Source organism: Telmatherina bonti, assembly GCF_933228915.1.
Source record: "Telmatherina bonti genome assembly, chromosome: 4".
NCBI lineage: Eukaryota > Metazoa > Chordata > Actinopteri > Atheriniformes > Telmatherinidae > Telmatherina > Telmatherina bonti.
In genome coordinates this window covers 28,893,838-28,917,289 of record NC_136622.1, presented here as the reverse complement: position 1 = coordinate 28,917,289, position 23,452 = coordinate 28,893,838, and the positions used below count along the sequence as shown (strand labels likewise).

Genomic DNA, 23,452 nt, shown 5'->3' with positions numbered 1-23,452 from the left:
GCAGCTATGATTTAATGAAGTGATATTGCTTAAATGTTGGTATTTACCAACAATTTCACTATTGTTCCATAAACATTAGTTAAACCACATACCCAATATCTCACTCAAAAAGTTGTTTTCTTTAAGCTGGACTTCACAGTTTGTGGTTTCAGTGTCCTCAGTTGTGAGTCATGGAAAGTTTATCACTTGCACCAGAACCCAGTGTTTTGTTGAATTTTTGTGACTGTGCGCAACTCAAGGATTTTTTTTAGTGCAGACGAAATGTGTGAACTATGAATGGGCATCAAACTTCAAGATTAAGTAACATTGATGATCACAGTAAGAAACGCTCTTTTGTGAGATAGGAACAATTTGGCACTTTGAAACCTCATTCAAACACATCTGTAATGTTACTTTGATTTAAAAGGTTAAAAGAATAAATAACATCTCAACAAATTGGGTATAAAGAGGTAAAGCAGTGCCACATGCATACACTTTGAAGAACTTTCTCTTCTACACTAAGAACAGCAGTGTAACATCACCACTGTTATTCAGATCTGGGACACAGGAGAGGCCAATGATTAAGTCTGTGATATCAACACTTTGGTACCTAAATAAATACAGCCTACAGCTTCCATTCCAAAAGGTATCATTTATGACCCTAGTTAATAATGTCTGAAGGGACCTCTAGCTTTAAGGTATTTTAACATGATTAAATCATGACCTCCCTACACCACTGCCTAAAAAGGGAAAGGGGAAGTGTTTGGAATTGAGTAACTCATATTCTTCCGTGATTAAATAATGCTGCTAAAGGTTGTCTGTGTTTTGTTTGTAATCACTTTTTCTGTTTAAATCAGATCTATGAAAATTCCCTCTGTGTGACTGATGTAAGAGTCTACATAATAAGCAGCTGTAAAACTGGGCTAGGTGATGTTGGGGAGCTTGAAAGATTTGAAAGTAGCGCCCTGTCTTGGCTCCTCCCCCTCTGGTTTTGCTCCTTGCGTGATCCAAGGCTTTTCTCTTACCTCCGCCAAGTAGGTTATATTTTTACCGGCGTATATCTGTTTGTATGTTTGTGTTCAAGATAACTCAAAAAGTGATGGATGGATTTTAATGAAACTTTCAGGACTTGGAAATGTGAAAAGGAAGAACTGATTTAATTTTGGTGGTAATCCAGATCACCGTTTGGATCCAGGATTTTTTTTTAAGGCCATGGCGGAGGTTTGCGCTCGCTTTTTTTTTCTTTCTTTCTTTAGTTTGCAGCTTTTCCACCAATTATTTTCTTTCTCGGCTGTTTAGCGGGAGGAGGCAAATTAACCAAGCCAGGTCGGGAAACTCCTTCCTACATTTGATCAGCCATATTTTCCTTCCGAGTTTCTTTTTCATTACTTTGTACTTTCATTCAAACACCCGGGTTATATGCAGGGTGTGGAGTCAGGTATGCGCTGCGGGAGGGGGAGGGGGAGAGCCAGGAGAAGAAGCTTACAAAATATAAGAAATGAACAACTTCAGTATGGCCCTAACGTTTTGATTGGTTAGAGTTATTACAGATTTATAGTAATGTTCATGATTACAAAATGTATAGACTACTATCAGGACGAGAAGCCAGTTCACCCAGAGTAAAATAAATGTCACTGAGCAAAATTACAGCAAACTGCTGCTTCATGGCTCAAGTTTTGGCTCACTAATCATATTCATCCCATCAGATCAGATAAATAATTTCCTCACAGGTGCTTTAAAACCGGGCCTTAGTGAAGCCACACTCGCAACCTTTTTATGCAGTTTTTTTATTAACATTTTTTATAATGGAAAATGACATTCAACATTTCCTGTGGAACACCCTCTACCTCCTTCCCCCCCATCCAACCAACACACAACAGATGTACAGCCGTAGATATTACACACATCAGCAAACGGGATGAGCTAATAGAAGATTTAAATTCCGGAAGAGTATAAGAAAAGAAAACATGACTAACATTTTGACATTTAGCCGGTCACAATTTGTGTGATTTCTGCATGACTGGGAATCAGCTGTCTAATATAAGAAGCATTTAAGGGTCCATAGGAACGGCAGTAACTGTTAACCCTTTAAAGCCAAACATATTATATTGTATATGCACAGTTTCTGAAACATTTTGCATTACTTTATGGTAACAGCTTTGTGTTCAGCAGGATTTTGAGTAATCTGTTACTTCTCTTCTGCGCCCTAATAGATACCAAGAAGCAGAAGGATACACAAAAATAATTTTGACATATCACATGGTAAATGGAAATGTATAAAGTAGAAGTATAAAGTAGAAGTCCTGTCCGGCAGCTCTTTCCAACCAGTCACTAAATCAGGTGCATTCAATTAGCTCAGCTTCACAGCAAGGTAGATGAGCCTTTTTAGTGAAAACACCTGTTATAAATGCATCAGTAGATCCAAAAACATGGCAGGACTTCTACTTTGTTTTTTTTATTTCTGCTTCTACTGTATACATCTGTTAAAGAGCCAAATAAAGACCTCATGTTAAAAAAAATTGGACAGGCATGAAGAAATTCAATACTGGAAATATTAAAAGAAGGAATATTATATATTATATAGTTTCCTATTTTAATGTGTTGCATCAGTTTTCATTTATAATTTATCATATCTAATAGGAATGGGGAAAAGTGGCGACTTAAGAAGTAGACGTAGCTATATTATGAAGTATTTGTGGGTCATGAGCATTTTTTCTGGATATTTTTACTATATTATAAACAAAAAGAAGAAAAAGTTTTTCTTTTTCTTTTTTTTTTTTTTAAAGAAACAAACAAAAAAACAAATATGGTTCCTATGAAGACACATAGTCCATTTGGTGTTTGTCATTCTGGTAAACAATTGATCATGTTTATGTGTGAACCGTAACTGCGGCCCCTTCATCGACATCAGGGGTGTTTAGCTCCAGTCCTCGAGGGCCACAATCCTGCAGGTTTTCCATGTACCCCTGTTCCCACATACCCTACTCAATCTAATCAGTCATTGTTCAGAACTTCATTGGCTGTTGGATCAATTTAATGTAAGCCAGGTGTGTTGGAACCATAGACTGTATATAAAAAGATGGACGGAGCCTCCGTGACGTCACCCATAGGTTTCTGCAGAGCTGAATTGAAGCTCGGTGGGCGGTTCCTACTGTCGCCATCTTGGCAGGGGCATGCGTGTCGTCTCGCCCAGAAAATGCAAATATGGGCAAAGAGGTGGAGCTGGGGGGGGAGCGAACTCCGAGCTTTCTGTAGCTAAGAGCTAACTGAGGTAACCCGGAGATAACAGGAACTAACCAGCTAACAGAGGTAAGCGGGCTAAAGCTAAGTCACGCTGCTAACCGGCTCAAAACTGCATTTGTTCTGCACTCTTCTTACTTGAAGCGGGAGATCGGGCACCGGTCAATCAAAAGGACATGCCCCTAAATATACCAAATTTGAGATTAAATTACTTTTAAACGGGTGAGTTACGAAAAAACTTCACTCCCCCCACAGTTGTCATGAAGGTGAACCTGACCTATTAACCGAAAATTGGTATTTGAAGCAGGCCGTAAACATGTTTATTTTTGCTGTGACGTTGGCCTTTTTAACATGGGAGTCTATGGGGATTTGCTCTGTTTTGCAGCCAGTCCTTAGCAGATGAAAGGGGGAACTGCAGTTTTATGCACTTGCATAGGCTTCACTTTTAACTCCCGGAGGTTGCCGCTTGGTTGGAACAGGGATACATAGAAAACCTGCAGGACATTGGCCCTCGAGGACCAACATTAGACACCCCTGATCTGCATCAAATTAAAAGTAAAGATCTCCCAAAAACCAGCAGTGTAACCTGTAATCCTAGTTTATTTTGGAATAAATTGCTTTATTTTTTGGATTGTCAGTTACAGATGGCTGATCTCTAAAGCTCTTTTTATACTGATCAAAAAGACCTACAAATATCTTGTCCTTCAGTCCAAAGTGAAAGTGTTTCATAATTGAATCAGTCTTGCAACAAATGATTGCTGTAGATGTGGATTTAAATTAGCTCCAGTTCTGCTCGGCATTGTGGGGAAAAAAGAAAATCCTGGAGTACACGCTGTTCACTGAGGATACTGTGGAGGAGACATCAGTAATGGGCACGATATGTTTCTTAACAGAGACCCGCCTCTGCAGACCACAACATCTCGCATATAGGTCCAGAAACTGACAACAACATAAACAAAAATTATTTTGATTGATTCCTTTTTTAACCTTTTGTCAATACTGCTCGGGATTGATTCTCTGTACTCCCATGTAAGGCTGACATCTGCAGTGCAGTTAACTGTCGTTGACCATCAAAAACAGCCTACAGAATGCAGTGTAAAACCATCCCTTCATGTAGTAGTGACATGCTGGTCATCTGGAAGGTAGCTGTATGCTGGACTGGATGTATAGCGCACAGATGATAAAACGGCTACTCCACACAATCATTTGAAAAGAAAGTGTGTTTTTTCTGCAGTATTATAGAACTAGATTATACTGTACCTCCACTTTTCTGTGCAGTGTATTGCTTTTGAAACTTCAAGTTCAACAGAAAGAAAGAGTTCCTGTATGAAACTGGTCACCACAGAGTTTCTTGATCTTGAGTAGTTACATATTGACTTTCTCATTTTAAAAAGGTTTTTGTTTATTATAATCAAATTTAGCCAGATAGCTGTACAGTGGATAATTTTGGCTTCAAAATAATGTTGATTTATTAATTTATTCATTCACATGAAATTGATTCTGGATATGTACAGTTGTGCTCATATTTATTCATACCCTTTCATTAAAGAAAAGGCTGAATTTACAACAGTCACTCACATAACTGGAGACTTAAAAAAGGAGCAATAACTAAAAAATTTGCTAAAATATAGTAATATAAGATACTGTTTTTTCATTTAATTGTGTTGAAGGAATAAAAAACAAACAAATTGGTCCTAGACAAATTAGAGCACTTTTCTGTTGAACAGTGGGACAAAATAGCTGTCAACATGAGCAGAAGTCTGACTGAGAGGAACAGAAAACACCTGAATGTAGCGGAAACATTAAAGGATTGTTCTACAAAATATTAGTTTGAATGATGTAATATGTAATAAATTGTCTTATTTGTTTGCTTTTTTTAAAAAAAAAAAAAAAAAAAAAACTTATGTTGAACCAGAATTAGAAAATAATGTAATGATTTTCATAAAATCTTTATTTATTATTACTTTAGTCAATTTCAGCTAATTTTACAGGCATCTGTTTTTTTCCTTCTTTAATGAAAGTGTATAAATAAATATGAGCACAACTGTAATTGACCACAAAAATATTGAAGTATTTATTATTGGATAGTTTAATACAAGTTTCCTTTTGGATTTCATATGAGAAATAGGATAACAAATGTTTCTATCTTCCACATAATGAAGTGGCAGCCTAGTGCTTACAGAGATGGGTTCAGGTCTGGAGAATCTGGGCTTGTTTTTCCGACATGCCAACAGAGCTGATCCACTCTGGACCCTTGAACAAGGCCCTCACCGCCTCCCAACTGCTTACCAGGCTCTGAAACATGGCAGCCCACTTCTCTCTAGTACATTTAGTACAGCCGAATTTCCCAATCGAGAGTAGTAAATGAAAAAAGATCATTATAAATATTTTTATTATCATTGGTTTCTACCTACAGTGCTTCTCTGTAGTTTGTCATTCAAGGCTTGAGATCATTGTGATAGTCACTGTCCTGCCCAGTGACTTGTAAAAACTTTTTCCACAGAAATTTTTGCAATCATAACCTTTCTTTAAATTTCTTTTAAGTTTTTGCCCAGACCTCTGCACATTACATGTCTTTAATTTACACATAGTCCAACAGTAAATATTGGTTTAGGTGATTTGTGAAGAAATAGTCTTTAATTCCATTTAGAAAAACTTCTAATATCTATGTTTAACACAAGTATAGGTGATCAGTGCTGCTGTAGATTTCCCCAATCATGTTGGTGATTATCCTCTGAAACAGCAGTTTTTATAAACTGTGTCGTTTTTTGCGCTGCTTATATGTAAGATAAAATTAAACTCTTTTCAAGTAGATTGAAAACATACAAACTATATGCATATGTGATTTAATTAATTTCAACATCGGTAAATATTAGAAACAATAGTAGGATATGAAAGATCAATAATTTACATGTTGGCGAAACCTCAGTAATCAGCAAAACACGCAGCAAATCAGCAAATCGCTTCACTCTCAACTCAGTGAATTAAAATAATAATTAAAAGGAAAAGTATAAGAAGCCAAAGGAAAGTCTAGAAGCGATCTCAAGCGTCTCTACTAGAGTATCAATAGTATGTTTATCATCGTTCAGGATTATTCCAGATGAGGACAGTAATATTATTAACTACATCTACACTAAGAACATATGTCTCCATGTTAGCTGTCAGATATCTTTTTTAACATTAAATTTTAACAATAAGTCATGAATATAGGAAGCAGATTTTTTTTAGATTGAATACTTTTTTGTTTTATTGTTTTAATTCCTTATTTCTTGTATGACCTGCTATTTTATTGTGTTATTTATTTGCCTTTCAACTGTTTTATTCTGTTGTTATTTTGGCTGATTATGTACAGCACTTTGTTTCAATTGTGGTTGTTTTAAAGGGCTTTAAAAATTAAGTTGAGTTGAGATAAATCTTGTTAATGACCTCTTCAGAATACTCATATTTATTTACAAATGCATACATCAAAATATGTGTAGAAAATATGCAAGAGTTTGCTGCAGCAAAATCCAAACAAAACAAAAAAAATCAAAATTTTCCTTACATTATTTATTGTAGCACTTATTTGTTAAAGAATTTACATTTATATGTTCTAATGCATGAAAGTTTTTCCAAATATGGTTGTTTACAAAGAATTCAAGAGCCTATAGATGTCTTAGAATGTTACTTTTGTGAATGTTTATTTAATTAGATCGTTTAGGTTTTTATTATATCCCAATTCATTAACCACAACAGTAACCTCATTTAAAAACTAAACTAAAACTTATTTCCTAGTTTATTCATATTCACAAATGAAGAGTTTACCTTAAAGACTAAACATTGCAAATGTGTCCGTTTATATGGGGAAGGGCCAGTTTGTCTCAAAATTTTGCATTTAATCTTTTAAGAATTATAAATTTGTTAATTTATCTGAAACTGATTTGCATATGTAGTGCTCCTCTGTTGTAGCAAACTTAACATGTCTCCATTATTCTTGTTTTTTTTTTTTTTACCTGACAGCTAATGAAGCCAGTAAAACTATAGAGGCTGAAGAAGAGACGATGTCTCTTTCAAAACAACATCCTGAGGATTCCTCAGGTGATGCGCCTCTCCTTTCTCAACCTGCAGCTGAGGAAGCCCCACCACCAGAAAGTCCATCTTCAGAAAACACTAATCAGCCTGAAAGCAGTGATGTGCCTAAAGAGCAGAGTGCAGGATCACCTGCCTCAACACCACCTACTTCTACAAAACCTCATGTTTGTCCAGTTGAACAATCTCCAACCACCTCATCTTCCAGGCATCATGAAACTGGTGCTCTGATTGTCAAAAAGACCACATATGTTATACCAAAGAAGCAGTCTGGAGCTCAGCCTCCATCCAGTCACTTATCAGCCTCAGCGTCATGCCAGAAGCTGTCTTCAGGGCCTGTGCTGCTGAGTGAAACCCGTAATCTGCCTGTGTCGCCAGCACCCAGTGCTCCCTCATCCAGACCCTCACAGCCCAACAACCAGGTTAGGCAGAGCATCCAGCGATCCCTCACAAGCATCCTGTTCAAAAGGTGAGAATGTTTGTATTTTACATTAGAAGAATTCGATGTTTTTATACTTTAAAAAAACAAACAACAAAAAAAAAAAAAACACATTAGTTTGTGATTTGCTGACTGACCCCCTTTCCGTTTTCTAAGGGTGTGTGATTGTGAAGATTTGGAGATGTCTGAACCCGAAGCTGCAAAACTTGTTGCTAACATTGAAATGGAAATGTTTGACATATTTCGCAACACGGACAGCAAATACATGAACAAGTATAGAACTATAATGTTCAACCTGAAAGATCCAAGAAACAAGGTTTGTTGAAAACTAAAAAAACTCACTTTGACTTTCGTGTTTTTATGGTGTATTTGCATCTAATTAATATTTCAAAAGTGATGTATAGCAGTACCTTATGCTTACTCAGGCGTTATTCTTTGGCAAAATAATGCTCCATTTTTGTATTTATCTCTAGGGTTTGTTGTATCGGGTCGTGCATGGAGAAATTGGCCCTTTCAGACTGGTAAGGATGAGCCAAAAGGACATGCAGGCTACTAAGGCACCTGAACCAAGTCCTAAAGAGACGGTAGAGGTAAATTTATAATTTAATTATCGACAACAATAGTTAAATGTTGTGCTTTCCACAAATGTTCAAAACTTAAGGTAGTATTGCATAAGTGATTATAATCTTTGGTTGCTTGTGATTATGAAGGTTAAAGATGGATCTCCTAACGTAACAAATATGCAGAAGCCTGAAGCAAAAAAGGCTGATTTGCCTAAAATGAATCCTCCTAGACCTGACAGAAAACCGGATAGTATGGTGGGTACTGACTTAATTTGCGTTAAACTGGTGGACTTGAAAATCTTTGTATGGTAACTGCAGATTTTTATAAATATTTAATTAATTACTAATTTTGTTTGTGTGTTTTGTGGTGTATTTCACTTTCTAGGAACAGAAAAAGAATCTTCCTCCACCTGCCCCTCTAAAGACCAGAGCTAGCCAATCTAGTCAGGACAATGCTGTGCCAGATATTCTTTCTTGTATGCTAAAGGACACAACATCTGAGCACAAATCTCACCTCTTTGATTTGAAATGCAAGATATGCACAGGTGAATTAAAAATTGTTAGCAGAAACAGTAATTTTTTCCAAACAGACTTTAGCATTTTCTATACAGCTGTTAGTTTCAGTTGTTTAACATCATTTTTCATTATTTCCAAAAGGCCAGATACTTGCTGTGGAAGCAGAAGAACCCGTTAGGAAAAAGCTCAAGATATCGGCATCAAAAGAAAAGCATGAACCATCTTGGAGGAAGACTGCAGGAGATGACTCCCCTCTGCGGGCACCTTCTGTGTCACCTGAAACAGATTGTCCAGCATCTTCGCTAATGGATCCTTCATCCCACCTTATTACTGATTCTCCAAAATTGATGATTGTTGAATCACCTGCTTCCCCGGTGATGGATTCTCCAGCCTCCCCAAATTTAGAGTCTCCTGCTTCCCCCGTGATGGAATCCCCTGCTTCCCCAACACCAGAGGCCCCTACATCAATTGCATCAAAGAAGAGTTATACACCAGTTGTGATTCCAGCTGTCTCCACTGTAACCATCACAAGACGTGACCCCCGCACTGCAGCCAGCAGGTTCACTGCTTCATCTGGTAGCACCTCCAATGCCGGTAACATAATCCATAATCAAGCAGCCCCTTATGCCCCTATTAAAGAGACGATAGCCTCCCAGGCTGCACCGCTATCCTCAGTACCACCACCAAAAACACTGCCCAAATCCATCTTGATGAAACCATCTTCCACTACTGATCCCAGATTTTATGGCACATCCTCAAGGTACTTAAAGAGCTTTAAAAAAAAAATCTCCTAAATTTCTTTCTTGTTTCGGAAAAGCACAAATGTAATGATTTATATTCTGCTATTGTGGTTTGTTTTACAGAACTACAGTTACTCAATCCTCAGCCGATGGTGATACTTCACAATTCCTAGCTAAGCAAGACATTCTGTGGAAAGGCTTCCTAAACATGCTTACTGTTGCTAAGTTTGTTACGAAGGCATATCTGGTTTCAGGATCTGCTGAAAACCTCAAAGCGGTATAGTAGTGTAAACAAATAACTTTAGATTACCAGGCTGTTTAAGATTGAAAAAAAAAGCATTTCTTGTTCATAGAGAGAAATAAATAATGTGTTATTTTTGTGTGCTGTAGGATCTGCCTGACACCATACAAATTGGAGGAAGAATCCTGCCTGAAACAGTGTGGGACTATGTTGAGAAACTGAAGACCTCTGTCACAAAGGCAAGTGAAAATGTTGTAGTTATTTGTTTATTTTTCCTAATGATAGTGAGAATAGCTCAATATTTTAAATGTTCTTTGTATTTTTCTTCTCAGGAGTTATGTGTGATCCGGTTTCACCCTGCTACAGAGGAGGAAGAGGTGGCCTATGTCTCCCTGTTTTCTTATTTCAGTAGCAGAGGTCGTTTTGGTGTGGTTGCCAACATCAACCGTTCTATTAAGGATGTATACCTTGTCCCACTTAGTGCAAAGGAATCAATTCCATCCATACTGCAACCTCTTGAAGGGCCAGGTAAGGATTCTCCATTCATTATCTGGAAATAATAAAGAAACAAAAAAAGAAAAGAAAAAAACAACAGCCACAAAAAACAAATGTAAAGAAGTCATTCCCTAGTAGACATATCTGTCCGTCCATCCATCCATCCATCCATCCATCCATCCATCCCCGTCCGTCCGTCCGTCCGCCCGTCCGTCCGTCCGTCCGTCCGTCCGCCCGCTCGCTCGCTCGCTTGCCTGTCTGAAACATGTTTCCAGAAACCATATTGATAATAATCATAATAGAATGTCAGAGTTTTTTGTGAGTTTTTTTATGACTTATTTTCTTTTTTTTTTCAGGGTTTGAAAAAAACCGACCAAATCTTCTTCTCGGTCTTGCAATTGTCCAGAAGGCAAAACGTCCAGGAAGCCTTCCACAGGAAACTGAAGAGAAAAGACCCAAGGTTAACATGTCCAAAGACCCAATGTGGATCCCAAAACCACCAGTCCTCTATGGTTCTGACAAATTGGATATATTCCAACCTTATGATCCAGAGACTCCTGTTAATGCCTCCTCTCCCACCTCATCCTCTTGCCCTGGGTCACCATCAGACTCTTCCTCTTCTAGCTCAGCTAACATACCATCTCTTTTGACCTCTGTTAAAGACACTCCTTCGGCCTCAGCTATTGCTTCCACGGATTCCATGGCTCGTAACAATTCCGACAAAAATCCCACACCATTATCCAGTAAAAAGACACCATTACAGACTATTTTGAAGACTTTGTTCAGAACTAAGCAGTCTGAGTCCACGCCCTCCTCTGATGAAGGTTCAAAAACAGCAGTGAGAGTAAAGAACAGCCCAGCGTTTTCTCAAGTGTCTGGTTCAATGGTGGATCCAATTGTCCAACAGTATGGGCAGAAATCCAAAGCCAAAGAGATAAAAGAACAAGAAGAAGAAAAAGAAAATGACTTTGACAGACCATATGACCCAGAAGAGGAATATAATCCTGCAGTGGCATATAAAACGGTTACTTTACAAAACACAGAAAAAATGGAAACGGATGACTCTCCATTATCAGGTGTTGTGGAAGATGATGTTGCCTATGATCCAGAGGATGAGACCATCTTTGAAGATATTCAAGGTGGTGTTGCTGAAACAAAGCCCCCTGTTTCAACTCCGATGTTGGATTGTCCATCACACCCTATGCCAGGTTCCACTTCTAATACAGCACAAAATCCTGCCGGAGCTACTGTAATACCACACCTTCCTACGGGTACTGTAGTTGTCTCAGCTGCAACACTGAGTGAACAGCAGCGGATGCTTGAAGAGCTTAACAAGCAAATCGAGGAGCAAAAACGACAGTTGAAGGAACAAGAAGAGGCACTGCGACAGCAAAGAGAAGCTGTTGGTATGTTTATGGCTCACTTTTCCGTTTCTGACTCGCTAATGTCTCCCCCAACAAAAGTGACACCACATAGCCAGCTGTCTACTCTGAAGGGTGATAAAATTGAAAAAGAGTCAACGTTAGATAAAACAGCTGGGGTCATAAACCTTACAGAGTCTAAGGACATTTCAAATGTGGACACAAAAACTGTAAAGCTAGACACATCATCTGGCCACGATTTAAAAGAGGATATAGATACTGCTGCAGAGGAAGATAAAATACGAGAAAATTTTGAGGAAAATGACAAATATTCCTCTGCTGGAGAGATTGGAGATTCTGATGTTGCTTATGATCCTGAGGATGAATCACTTTTTGATGAAATCCAAGAAGATGTATTTAAAGGAGGAAGCACAAATACTAGTCATTTGCCATCTAGAGTAGGGCATAAGAGTGTGTCTCCAACTACATATCAAAACAGAAAGCGAAGGTCGTCACCTAAAAGGCGGAGTCGTCATGATCGAGACCACCATAGAAATCCTTCAAGAAGGTCACAGCAGCGTTCTCGATCACATTCTCGTAGACGAAGAGACAGGGATAGACACAGAAGAACTGAAAGAGACAGGTCAAAGCATAGAACTAGAGAGTCATCTGAACGACAGGGACACCATCACAAAGACCATACTACACGGCACCATTCTCGTGGGCGTAAAAGATCTTCATCCCCCAGGAAAATACATTCTGTATCCCTTTCACCAAAACGGCACAGGGAACCCTGCCCTCAAGTGAAAAAAGAACATGTCGATGTCCCATGCAATGTTCCTGATTCTGTTGTGGAAAAATTTGTAGAAAGCAAAACACCATCTTCTCCAGTAACTATAAAAAGTGATCCAGATGGACAGAAGTTGGAGTGTAGTGTTGTTTTGAGCTCTGATAAACCCATGCACAAACTTACTCATAAAGTGAAGCCTGAGATTTCACAGCAAACAGTCAGTGATCATGAAAACTCAGTCAGTGATTGTTCTACACAGGTAAATAAACCCTCATTGCAACAGACATTTTTTCATGACAAATGTGAAAACACAGTCCCTCTAAGGGAAATTGATCCACCCCTTCGAGATTCACCTGAGAGTCCTGATCCAGAGCCACAGTTTTTGAAACCTTTCAGCACAGAAAATAATGACTCTGCTAAGACTAACGAAAATGGTCTTAATTCAGAGGAGGATACCAATTTGGTATTAATTAAAGCAGAGAATGATAATCTGCCAATCAGTGGTCAAGCAGCAATGTCCTTTACTACTGTTGATCTACAAAGCCCTGATATCCAAGGTCAGCAAGGTTTGATGAAAACAGACCATCAGTTAATGGCAGGAAGTTCTATCTTAAAGCTTCACGAAATAATGCTTCCAGGGGGAGGACATTTGCCCCTACCTAAAGGCCTAGATGGTCAGTGCCCAGGGCCTGAATTTGACAGTGATGCAAAACTTTCAAGATCTGGTAATAGTTGTCCAGATATTATGAATCAAAGACCAGATATGAATGAATCAGGATATAGAGAGCCACAGGTAGACATAAAGGAAATCGGAGTTCCATTTCCAGGGCCTGACTCGAGAAGTCAAGGCATGCCGAGCATAATGCCAAGTACTTGGAGCTCTGGAGGAGCCATTAAAGTTCAAGTTGATCAAGGAAAACATGCAATGAGACCTGGAATATGCATGCAGAGTATTAAAGAACTAGGCATTCAGCATCAAATTCTTAACAGAAATGAGTCATGGTGTGTCATGAGAGGTTCAGAAATGAGGACTCAACTGCAAGGCATGCAAAGTTCTTCATTAGAAAGTCCGTGCCGAGATATTATGCAAAAATTTGTACCACCTGTCTCAAATTCACCAGGAGGAGAATCATTCATACAAAGTGAGAAAGGAAATGTCTTCATGCAAACACCATTGTCAGATGGAGTGTTACGTGATGGAATGCCAGAATCAGAAGATACAAGAATGCCTGTTGATTATGGATGCCAGACCATTAGTTCGCTGCAGAAAGGCTTACCTTGTTTAAAGACAAAGGAATTTAGCATGGAGCCAGAGATCACAGACAATAGGCCAGATGCCATGAAAATTGGTATACCATTTGGTGGTCAAAAGTTGGAAATAAGGGTACCTAATTTTGAAGCTTTGAGATCTCCAAAGAGAGATGGAGATAAAATGGATTTGAGCCTATCTTTTATGGGCTTTAGAGGAGGTCAGAGACAAACCAGGCATGATCAAAATGAAGGCCTTAGTCCACATAAAAGAGATCTAGATTGTAATATTACAAAATCAGACATTAGACATGATTGTCCAGGTTCAGATAAGAGTGGAATAGATATGCTCAGAGGAGGACCATTTATGAATAATGAGTTGGGCAACCATCAGTCTCAAACAAAAAGGCCAAACATAGAGAGCCAGGTGTCTAACAAAGGAGGCATTGGAGCCCTAGAATATCTAGAACAAGAGAGTAACATAATCGAAAACATGTGTGATGATAGAGGACTCGGAGGTACAGAATTCACAGGACCAGAATCTTGGAGAGGTCCTGAGATGCAATTCCCAAGATGTGAAAGGAGGGTACCAGATTTCATGGAGCAAGGGCCTGAAGGGCAAGTATCTGAGATGGAGGTCCCAGACAGGAGAAATGCTGAAACTGAATTACCAGTGCATAACAGAATAAGACCAGGAGTGGCAGATTTTGTGGTACAAATTTCTGAAAGACTAACTCCATCTATGGGACCAGGATTTGATAGAAAAGGTTTTGCTGTAGGGGGTCTTGAGGCTGAAAGAACAAGACCTGTAGGACCACAGGTGGTGGAAAGTCATAAAACTGACATGATGGAGTCAACAGGCCCAAATTTCAGAGGACTCTGGCCTGAAAGGAGAGGACCAGATATGGTTGATTCAGGGCCCAATTGGAGAGATTACAACGTGGGGAGTTCTGGAACTGACAGGAAAGGGTGTAGAGTCCCAGATTTCAGAGAACCAGGACTTATAAGAAGAGGTGCCAACATGGGTCCTCATGCTGACAAGAGAGGACCTGGAGATCCTAATTTTAGGGCACTAGGATCTGAAAGCAGAGGCTTATCTGTTGATGGTTCAAAGCATAACAGGAGAAAACCATGTAGCCCAGATATCAGAGGACTGGGACCTGAAAGGAGAGGTCCCAACACAGAAAATCCTGGAGGACCAGAGCTTGACGACAGGGCCTTATCCATGGAGGGTGCTGAGCATTATGGGAGAGGACTTGAAGAACTTGATTTTGGAGGACAGGGGCATGAGAGGGGAAATCTATCTATGGAAGCTCATAGGAGAGAACATGGACTCTCAGTTTTCAAAGGATCAAGGCCTCACAACAGATTTATGCCTATGAGTGGTCCTGGACTTGAGGGTATAGGAACTGGGAGTTCAGAATTCAGTGTACCAGGGCCTAATAGTGGATGTCCTCCTATGGGTGGTCCAAAGATTGACAGGACTTTGTCAGGAGGTCCTGATTTCAGTAGGCCTGAACATGAAAAAGGAGGTGCCTGTTTGAACAGGCAGGGTCCTGAGAGAATAGGATCAAGAGGGCCAGATATGTGGAGACCAGGATCTGAAAAGAGAACACCAGGAGGTCAGAACCCTGGTGGACAAGGTCCTGACAGAAAAGGACCCCCTGTAGAGGTTGCAGGGGGTGATGGGATTGATGGGACAGATGGTGGATATCCAAATGTCTTTGAGAGTAAAAGGAGTGGTCCAGACTTTTGTGGTCCAGGTTCTCATATGGCAGGTCCATCACTCAGAAGAGGACGAGGAGGTCCAAGAATAGGGAGACCAGGGCTTCAACATCCAAGTCTAAACAGAGAAAGCCCAAGGCCCAACTGGAGGGTACCAGAAGGCTCACACTTCAGTGATACCAGTAAAGAAATAATACCTCCAAATATAGAGGAAATGGAACACAACAGGAACTTTCCAAGAGGCCCAGGGTTAAGGGTTCCTGAACCAGGAGTAATGCCTCCATATGTGGAGAGCCCGCACTATGATGGGAGACCGCCACAATTCAGGGGAGAGGGGCCTGACAGAAGTATGAGGGGCCCCTGGCCCATTGAGAAAGGTCCAGAAGGTTTTAGAACATCATGTAATGTAAGTAGAGATTCAGACATGAAGGGTCCATCTTTTCACAGGCAAAGACCAGGAGACTCAAGCTTAAAAAAACATGGGCCTGGAAGGCAGTGTCCAGATATGGAAGGTCTAGAGCCTGACTGGATAGAATCTGGTAGTCCCGATTGTAGAGGTCCAGACATAAGGCAGCAAGGGAGAAATGTGGAGGGTCTAAGACAGGAAAGACAAAATGACTGGAGAAAGTTGGAACATATTCAAAACAACCCAGATATAGAGGTCTTGGGATCTGATAGAGAACATAGAAATTTTAGGGCTCTAGGGCCTATAAGAAGAAATGGAGGGCCAGGGCCAAATGTCTGGGGTTCTGCACCTTCTGGTAGTGGCGCAGGCTCTGAGGAGCAGTGGTCAGATACAACAGGGCCTAATATTAATGCATTAGGGCATGAAAGCGGGTGCTCAGGAGATACTTGGGTTGAATATGATCATTGGAGTCTAGGGCTTACTCAAGATGGTCAAGATGAATGGGCAGACTCTGAAAGTAGTAGCCCGGGACTCATACATAATAGACAAAATGTGCAGTTCCCAAGTTATAGGAGGGGCCATAGAGATAACTGGAATGGTCCTGGTGGTAGAGGTTTAGGGCCTGTTCAGGAGAATTCAAATCTGATTTGTCCAGGTCCTAATATGGAAGGACAAGGAAATGAATGGGGGGAGCCTGACAGAGGAGTAACTGGTCCATTTTTCAAAGGGGAAAGGGGACGCAGCTGTTATAGAGCACGAGGTAGAGGACGAGGATCAACTATGCAAAGACATTCTAATATGGATAATGACTGGAGTCAACAAGACTTTAAAGGGAATATGAGAGGCCCTAACATAGATAATTATGGGGCTCATAGGAAAGGTCCAGATTTGACACGTCCTTGCTCAGACAAGCGAGAATTTGAGACAAAGGGATTTGAGAGAAGAGGCCCAGATAGTTCGGATTTAAGACGCCAAAGACCTGAGTCTGATGGAAATTTTTCAGATTATGGGGAGCTAGGACCTGAAAGGCATGTTGCAGATATTGAGGATCCTGGACCAGGTAGACAAAAATTTGGGCATATTTTCAGAGGTGATAGAAGAGGTCCAAAAATGAGACAAGGGCCTAATAAAGTTGATATGCAGATGACATCGCCGCAGAGTTCAGATTTCAGACGTGGAGCCGGAAGGAGGGACACAAACCTGGAGTTCCCTGAGTCTGATGGAAGAGGTCCAGACATACAGGATGGGGAACAAGGGCAGATTGAACAAACAACCTGTCATGGAAGAAGAGGTCCTCATTCAGCACCATTTAATCGAGCACTAGGTCCAGGTTCACACAGAGGAGGAAAATCATTCCCTGTTTTTGATAGGCCACAAAATCAACAAGCTGTTCTACCCCCGAAACGCAGAGGTGGCTTACTTCCCACTCCTACAGAATGTCCCCTACCTTTCCCAAATCATATGATCGAAAATCGTGATATAGGTCACCCACCAAATAGAGATCCAAGTAGAGGCAGACCAATGGACATTCGCAGAGGGCGTGCAAGAGGGCGAGGCCGAGGCCGAGGCCGAGGCCGAGGCTGGGGAAGTCCAGCTGGTAATGTAAACGCAGTCAGTGGAGAAGATAGAAATTACCAACAGGATCTTTAATGGTGTTTGTGTAGAAATTAAAAGTAAAAAGTCTGCTAAAGTAAACCTGGAATGAGGTTTAGCTTCTCTATGCTGGATAGAAAGTGTTAAACATGATGCTCCTTGAATGTATTTCTTGTGTTTTTTTTCTCACCAATAATGATTCACTGTTCTGAAACATTTCCCATTTGAAAAAAATTCTGATGTAATTTTTGTATAACTGCTGAGATTTAAGAAGATATTTGATCTTGTAATATTTCAGGTTAATTTTTTTCTAGTTTATTTAGCTATTTTCAAAGGAGATGATTATCATTAATGTGTCTTTAATGTAATTTAACTGTTGTAACCATGACTTGATGTGCATTTGTAGCTGGAAATAGTTGGGAACACTTTGTACAGACATGTATTGCTTTTTTTTTCTTTTTTTTTTTTAATAGTTTAAATGTCATTACAGTAGCCTTAATTTGTATGTCCTACTGATAAATAGTCGTTTCAGTGTTGTCCTAAGAGTACAAGAAGTCAATAAAGAGACATCCATTTTTCAGTTTGTTTTCATATTCTGTTTTTGATGCTTGGAGTGAATTATTGCTAAATAATTGATACTCAAGTGTTAATTTTATCAGTCCTTTATAAACACCAATACTAACTTTTAGGATATTTTTAAGCTCAGCAGTACTGCCCTACAATATCTACAGTTGTGCTCATATTTATTTATACACTGTCATTAAAGAAGGAAAAAAACAGCTGCCTGTAAAATAAGCTGAAATTGACTAAAGTAATAAATACAAATTTTATGAAAATCATTACATTATTTTCTAATTCTGGTTCAATGGAAATATTTTCTTTAAAAAGCAAATAAGATAATTGATTACATATTACATCACTCATAAATATTTTGTTGAGCAATCCTTTAGTGTTTCCGCTGCAATCAGGTGTTTTCTGTTCCTCTCAGTCAGACTTCTGCACCTGTTGACAGGTATTTTGTCCCACTGTTCAACAGAAAAGTGCTCTAATTTGTCCAGGACCAACTTGTTTGTTTTCTTTCTTCAACTCAATTAAATGGAAAAAAACAGTGTCTTATATTACTAAATTATATTTTTGCAAATTGTTTAGTTATTGTTCCTTTTTTTTAAATCTCCAGTTATTTGAGTGACTGTTGTAAATTCAGCATTTTCTTTAATGAAAGGGTATGAATATGAGCACAACTGTAACTGTACAAGTCTAATTAGAAAACATTTAAGTAGATTTTTTTTTCTAAAATATGTTTTAATCACTGACGGTGTTCAGTATATTTCATGACACAAGAGTTTATATTCAAGTTGCACCTTCACATTAGACAATGTAGACTTTATTATCCCGAAGTAGCATGCACAGTATAAGGATTGTATACATTTACGTTTAATATGATGGATTTTTAAAAAAAAGTAACTTTTTAAAATATAAAATTAAAAAAAAAACCAAAACAATTTAGTAATTTATCATTACCGTAAGTATCCAATGAATCTTTCTGAAACTTAAATGTTGAATAATAATAAAAAAATTAAAAAAAGTGTCAACCTTTATATGTAGGCTAAATTACGTTTTTTTTTGTTTTTTTTTTAACATTGTGGTTTTCATCTAACAGAGCAAACGTCGTTTCAAACATTTGTCCTCCTTTCCGACATAAAGACAAGGCAGCCGACCCTCCTGATCACTAATCCAGGAGCTGTCATTGATGTAAGTTTACGATTAAGTCAACACCTCGGCAATGTTGATTTTAAACAAATAAATTGTTTCCAAGTTATTGTTTTATAAAACGTATTATCTAGTCGTTGATAATTTTATGCATTACGACGTTGTTGATCGTGTTTGCTCATTGCAAGATGGCGATATCATTAAAGTTGAACGTTAGCTTATTTAGTCTGTTTTAGCTTAGCTAAAACTTGCTAGCTAACCAAGTGGTCAGTAATGACTAAAGATATTTTTAAATAACAAAAATAAAACGGTTATTTCTAAACTAATGATAAAAGTTAACATACGCTGTTAATTTGTTAAGGCTAAACTAAACAACTATAGGTCCAAGTTTATTTACAAATCCTACACCTAACACCACTGCTACTGTAGTAGACGCACTAAGCTTTCTATAAGATAAATAATAAATTTTCCTGATCTTGCTCCAATCAATAGGGTGAAAGATGTCATCCATCTTTCTAGCTGATAAAGGTATCAATAGATCACCTTCATGTGGTGAGCACACCTCTGATTCAGTTGGACAAAGCCAGGATGGATGTGTGACCCAGGATCAGGAGCAGATGTTGGGCTCTGAGCTTGGTCTCATGGAGATGACAGACAATGAATGTTCACATCTTCAGCACCTTATCCAAACGCACATGGAAGGTCCAGATGACAGACCGCACCCAGCTACAGTGATTGTTAAAGACACCACTGGCTCTACTGTGATTTATCCCCTTATATCTACTCAAGCCATTGATTTGTCAACCTCCAGCGATGACTACTGTCTGGTGATGTCAGGGGAAAAGACACCAGTCCCCTATGGAGATGTTCCAGGTTTTGTGCTGGCTAAAATCCGAGATGAAGAAAGTCAGACCGAACCACATGGCAAAAACACAAAATCTTCACAGCATCAATCCAAAGTAGCTGCTAGAGTTTGCCTGGAGAAAAGATTTGACAGCATGTGTGCTGACACGACGCCACAAGACATCCACTCTGCTGTTCTCAGCAAGTATGTTTCAGTGAAATACTGTTGCGATATTTTAGCAAGTGCAATGCTGATGTACTTTTTTGTAATGCACTGTGCACAATTATCTTTGGGTCAGTTTTTTGACTGCACTTCAACATAGGGCAGAGGCTCAAGAAGTGGTCATGCATCCTCAAAGGCAGAAGTGGATGAAAAATGAGCGTGTCATTGGGGATTCCTTTGACAAAGTAAGCAACATTTGCAATCAGGTAAGGAGCAAACGATGACCAACATGCATTTTTATTACTTCCACCTGCAAGCACAAGTCTTTCTACTTTTTTTTATTTCAGGTTATTGCTCATATGGTCGAGCCCAACAATCCTCAGAATTTAATAATCCCCAAGAGTTTTTCTTTCAATTTTCATTCTGAGTATCCTCTTGAGCAAACAGTCTTTGCCAACAGCAACAACCCAAGAAAGGAATTGGTGAAAATGAAAAGTAATAATAATCTTGTAATTTTATGCTTACTTAATAAAGAAGAGTTATGCTGTTGTCTACTATACAACTGTGCAGTGTTGTAGATCTGTATCTAAACATTTCCCCTTGTGTTTTTCATAGAGGGGGGGGCAATACCTGTTGGACCTTCTGTGTCACTTAACCAGCGCAGGGAAAAACACAACAGCAAGGAGAGGGAACGCAGGTGAGTCATTTCTATGTAATAAGACAGGAATCTGGCATCAAATGAAAAAAAATTTTTTTTTAAACAAATACGAGGTAAAATAAGTGTGTGAGTGTTGTTCCAAGGTGTGTATTTAAAAGGATATTACACAAGGGCTGAAACATGTATCTCTGTTAGCTCAACTTCTTTTAATTTTTCTCATAAGGTACAAATTTACCTGTGTAAGAATATGAGTGTTATGCAAAACAAGTACTGGACACATCTACTGACCAGGACTGTCTCAGCCTGGCAAGATCTTTTTATTCTGACCCAGTTTCTGTTAGCTTAATCTGCAAACATCTTAAGCAACAATTTCTTTGAAAATATTGAGATTAAATTATTTATTAAGCAAGTTACAGGAAACACAAGGATGTAAGAAATTAATGTCTGAGAAACACAGCCTCAAAACAATACGCGCCATATTTATGTATCACACAGGAAGAGAATCCGCTTGTGTTGTGACGAGCTGAACACAATGGTGCCGTTTTGTAACTCTGATACCGACAAAGCCACCACCTTGCAGTGGACCACAGCTTACCTCACATACATCAATAAAACATATGGAGACACCTTCAAAGAGGTAAGCCTGGGTAGATATAGATGCAGAGCATTTTTACAGCATCGTCCTTCCCCTGAATATTTTAGCAACCTATATCTGTATGATAAACGTATCAGCAGACTTAATTCAGTTCATTTTTGTCAAACATAATCCATACGCATTATTCTTTTAGTATGAAGAATTATCATCTAAGAAATAGAAATTTAATGTAAACTACAAAGCAGTAGATATAAATCATACCATGATAAAAGTGTGCGACACCTCCACCATCTGGAATGAAGGAGAAAGACAGTCTAGAAAGTCCTGAATGTTTAAAAAAAGAAAGAAAAAAAAAGCATAATCTGTCACAACCGTTTCCTCCTTTGCAGGAGTTTCAGAGGCTTTTCGCTTGTGGGAGAGGAGGCTTTCTTAAATCCATACTTTCTCCAGGTCAGCATCTGAGCGGTCAAGAGATGGATGAGGCACTGAGCATTCCTCTTGCAGCTGAACAGTGAACTTCTCCCCCGTCACTGACAATACAGGCATTTTAATTAGATCCTAAAATGTCTTAGCTTTGTCTCTTGGAGTCTGAGCCTGTGAAGCTCTGCTGAGAGGTTTTTACATTTTAACGGCCAAAAATGTCTCTGACTACGTTAGAGTGGCTCAGGAAGTGGAAGGTGTGCACTACCAGACTGTTTCATGCACAGAAATGTCAGGTTTCTGCTGCTGAATGTGAAGAACGCATTGTGTCACAGCAATTATTTGAATTGGAGTATTTTTCTGGTGGATACAAAAGGCAGTTTAGGAGAAAAGGTTGCACAGACAGGTGGCGCTGTTTCCCTTTGAGAAACAGCTGAGATGAAATGGTCTGACTTCTGTTCTTCAACCATATTAGTTGAGTAATATTTGCATCTTTTATAACAGATCTGATGTAAATGTCCACGATGTTTTAGGAAGTTTTCTCTGCAGAACGTTCTTAAGCTCACTGCATTCCTGCAGCTTTTCTTTATGTTTGGAGTAAATCGAGAAAAATATTTGCAATTCAGATTATTTGACTCTTCTGAGGTGCGCTGTTCATTTGATGTGTAGAGAAGAGTAATGTTTTTACTGAAAAGTGGCTTTATTTGTTCTTTCTTACAACATGTCGCTGTAGCATCTTACTGTACATACAACAGTCACCCACAAAAAATAAATAGTATTTAAAGTCATGTATATTTAATAGTTTACAGCACCGGAAATACATAGTGGATGTGGTCATTGCAAGTTGGAAAAAAATAACCTTGAAAAATTTGATTCAAAAAACAAAAAAAACAAACTTCTAATCTTTTTAAACTTGATGTATTTTACGTCTTATTTATGCATCCACAAGTTTTGTTCTGTTTGTGATTCTCAAATGTACAGAATCCACTTCACATGTTAAAACAAAAACAGAAAACAAGCTGTAAAAAATATGACTATCAAAAGAGTTTTTGTATTCATCTACACATTTTCTGGGCATTATTTATCTGTTTTGTTTTTTTTATTGCTTTTACAGTACATACACAGCTCCTCGACTCAGTTTTTTGGGTTTTTTTTGCCTCTGGCACTTATTTCCATATTTTACAATGTAAGCTTGTATGTTGATGTAACACCTGTGCTTGATCCAAGGGCCGTGATACACACACATTCACTTCAGAGACGGAGCTGTTGGTAGTGTGCTGTCTGCCATGAGGATGTTAACCGTAGGTAAAGGGGGCACAGACACGCTATGTATAAAGTTTTTACACACAAACGACACGTTATGCATTCCAGTTGTAAGTCAAGTCTTGTTATGCGATGGTATTGGGATCAATGCAGATGTTTTCCACTCCTCTGTCCATTTTTTCCAGATGTCACCTGGGTTTTGTGGATTTTGTTCTTCTTGTTTTTGTCTCTCAATTGCTTCCTCCATTCCGTTCAAAGCATCACACCTGCTGATGTTACTCTTCCCATCTTGGGATATGTATAATTAAATAAAGAAGATTTTTTTTTGTTGTGATCACTCTCTTCTTTCATGCACATATCCCTCTCCTCCCCCCCCCCCCCCCCGTGTCTGTGTGG

The 23,452-nt window shown here is 38.9% G+C and overlaps 2 protein-coding genes across 2 annotated transcripts in view; both read left to right on the top strand.

Moving 5' to 3' along the window:
* Positions 1–17,932, top strand: part of LOC306754531 (uncharacterized protein) — a 30,646-nt gene extending 12,714 nt beyond the window's left edge. The window contains exons 7-16 of the mRNA XM_079238548.1: positions 7,219–7,756; positions 7,883–8,042; positions 8,200–8,316; positions 8,437–8,544; positions 8,675–8,834; positions 8,947–9,565; positions 9,669–9,822; positions 9,936–10,025; positions 10,119–10,314; positions 10,638–17,932. Coding sequence (XP_079094674.1) covers positions 7,219–7,756; positions 7,883–8,042; positions 8,200–8,316; positions 8,437–8,544; positions 8,675–8,834; positions 8,947–9,565; positions 9,669–9,822; positions 9,936–10,025; positions 10,119–10,314; positions 10,638–17,461 — 8,966 coding nt within the window. The 3' untranslated portion in view covers positions 17,462–17,932. The remainder of the gene's footprint in view (positions 1–7,218; positions 7,757–7,882; positions 8,043–8,199; positions 8,317–8,436; positions 8,545–8,674; positions 8,835–8,946; positions 9,566–9,668; positions 9,823–9,935; positions 10,026–10,118; positions 10,315–10,637) is intronic.
* Positions 17,933–19,809: 1,877 nt separating this feature from the next.
* Positions 19,810–21,888, top strand: LOC306754530 (uncharacterized protein; the record flags this gene model as incomplete). The annotated part of the gene is made up of 6 exons (XM_079238547.1): positions 19,810–20,162; positions 20,281–20,386; positions 20,468–20,615; positions 20,736–20,817; positions 21,274–21,415; positions 21,763–21,888. The coding sequence occupies 6 exons, from the start codon at positions 19,810–19,812 to the stop codon at positions 21,886–21,888; spliced, it is 957 nt and encodes a 318-aa protein (XP_079094673.1).
* Between the last annotated feature and the right edge of the window lie 1,564 nt (positions 21,889–23,452).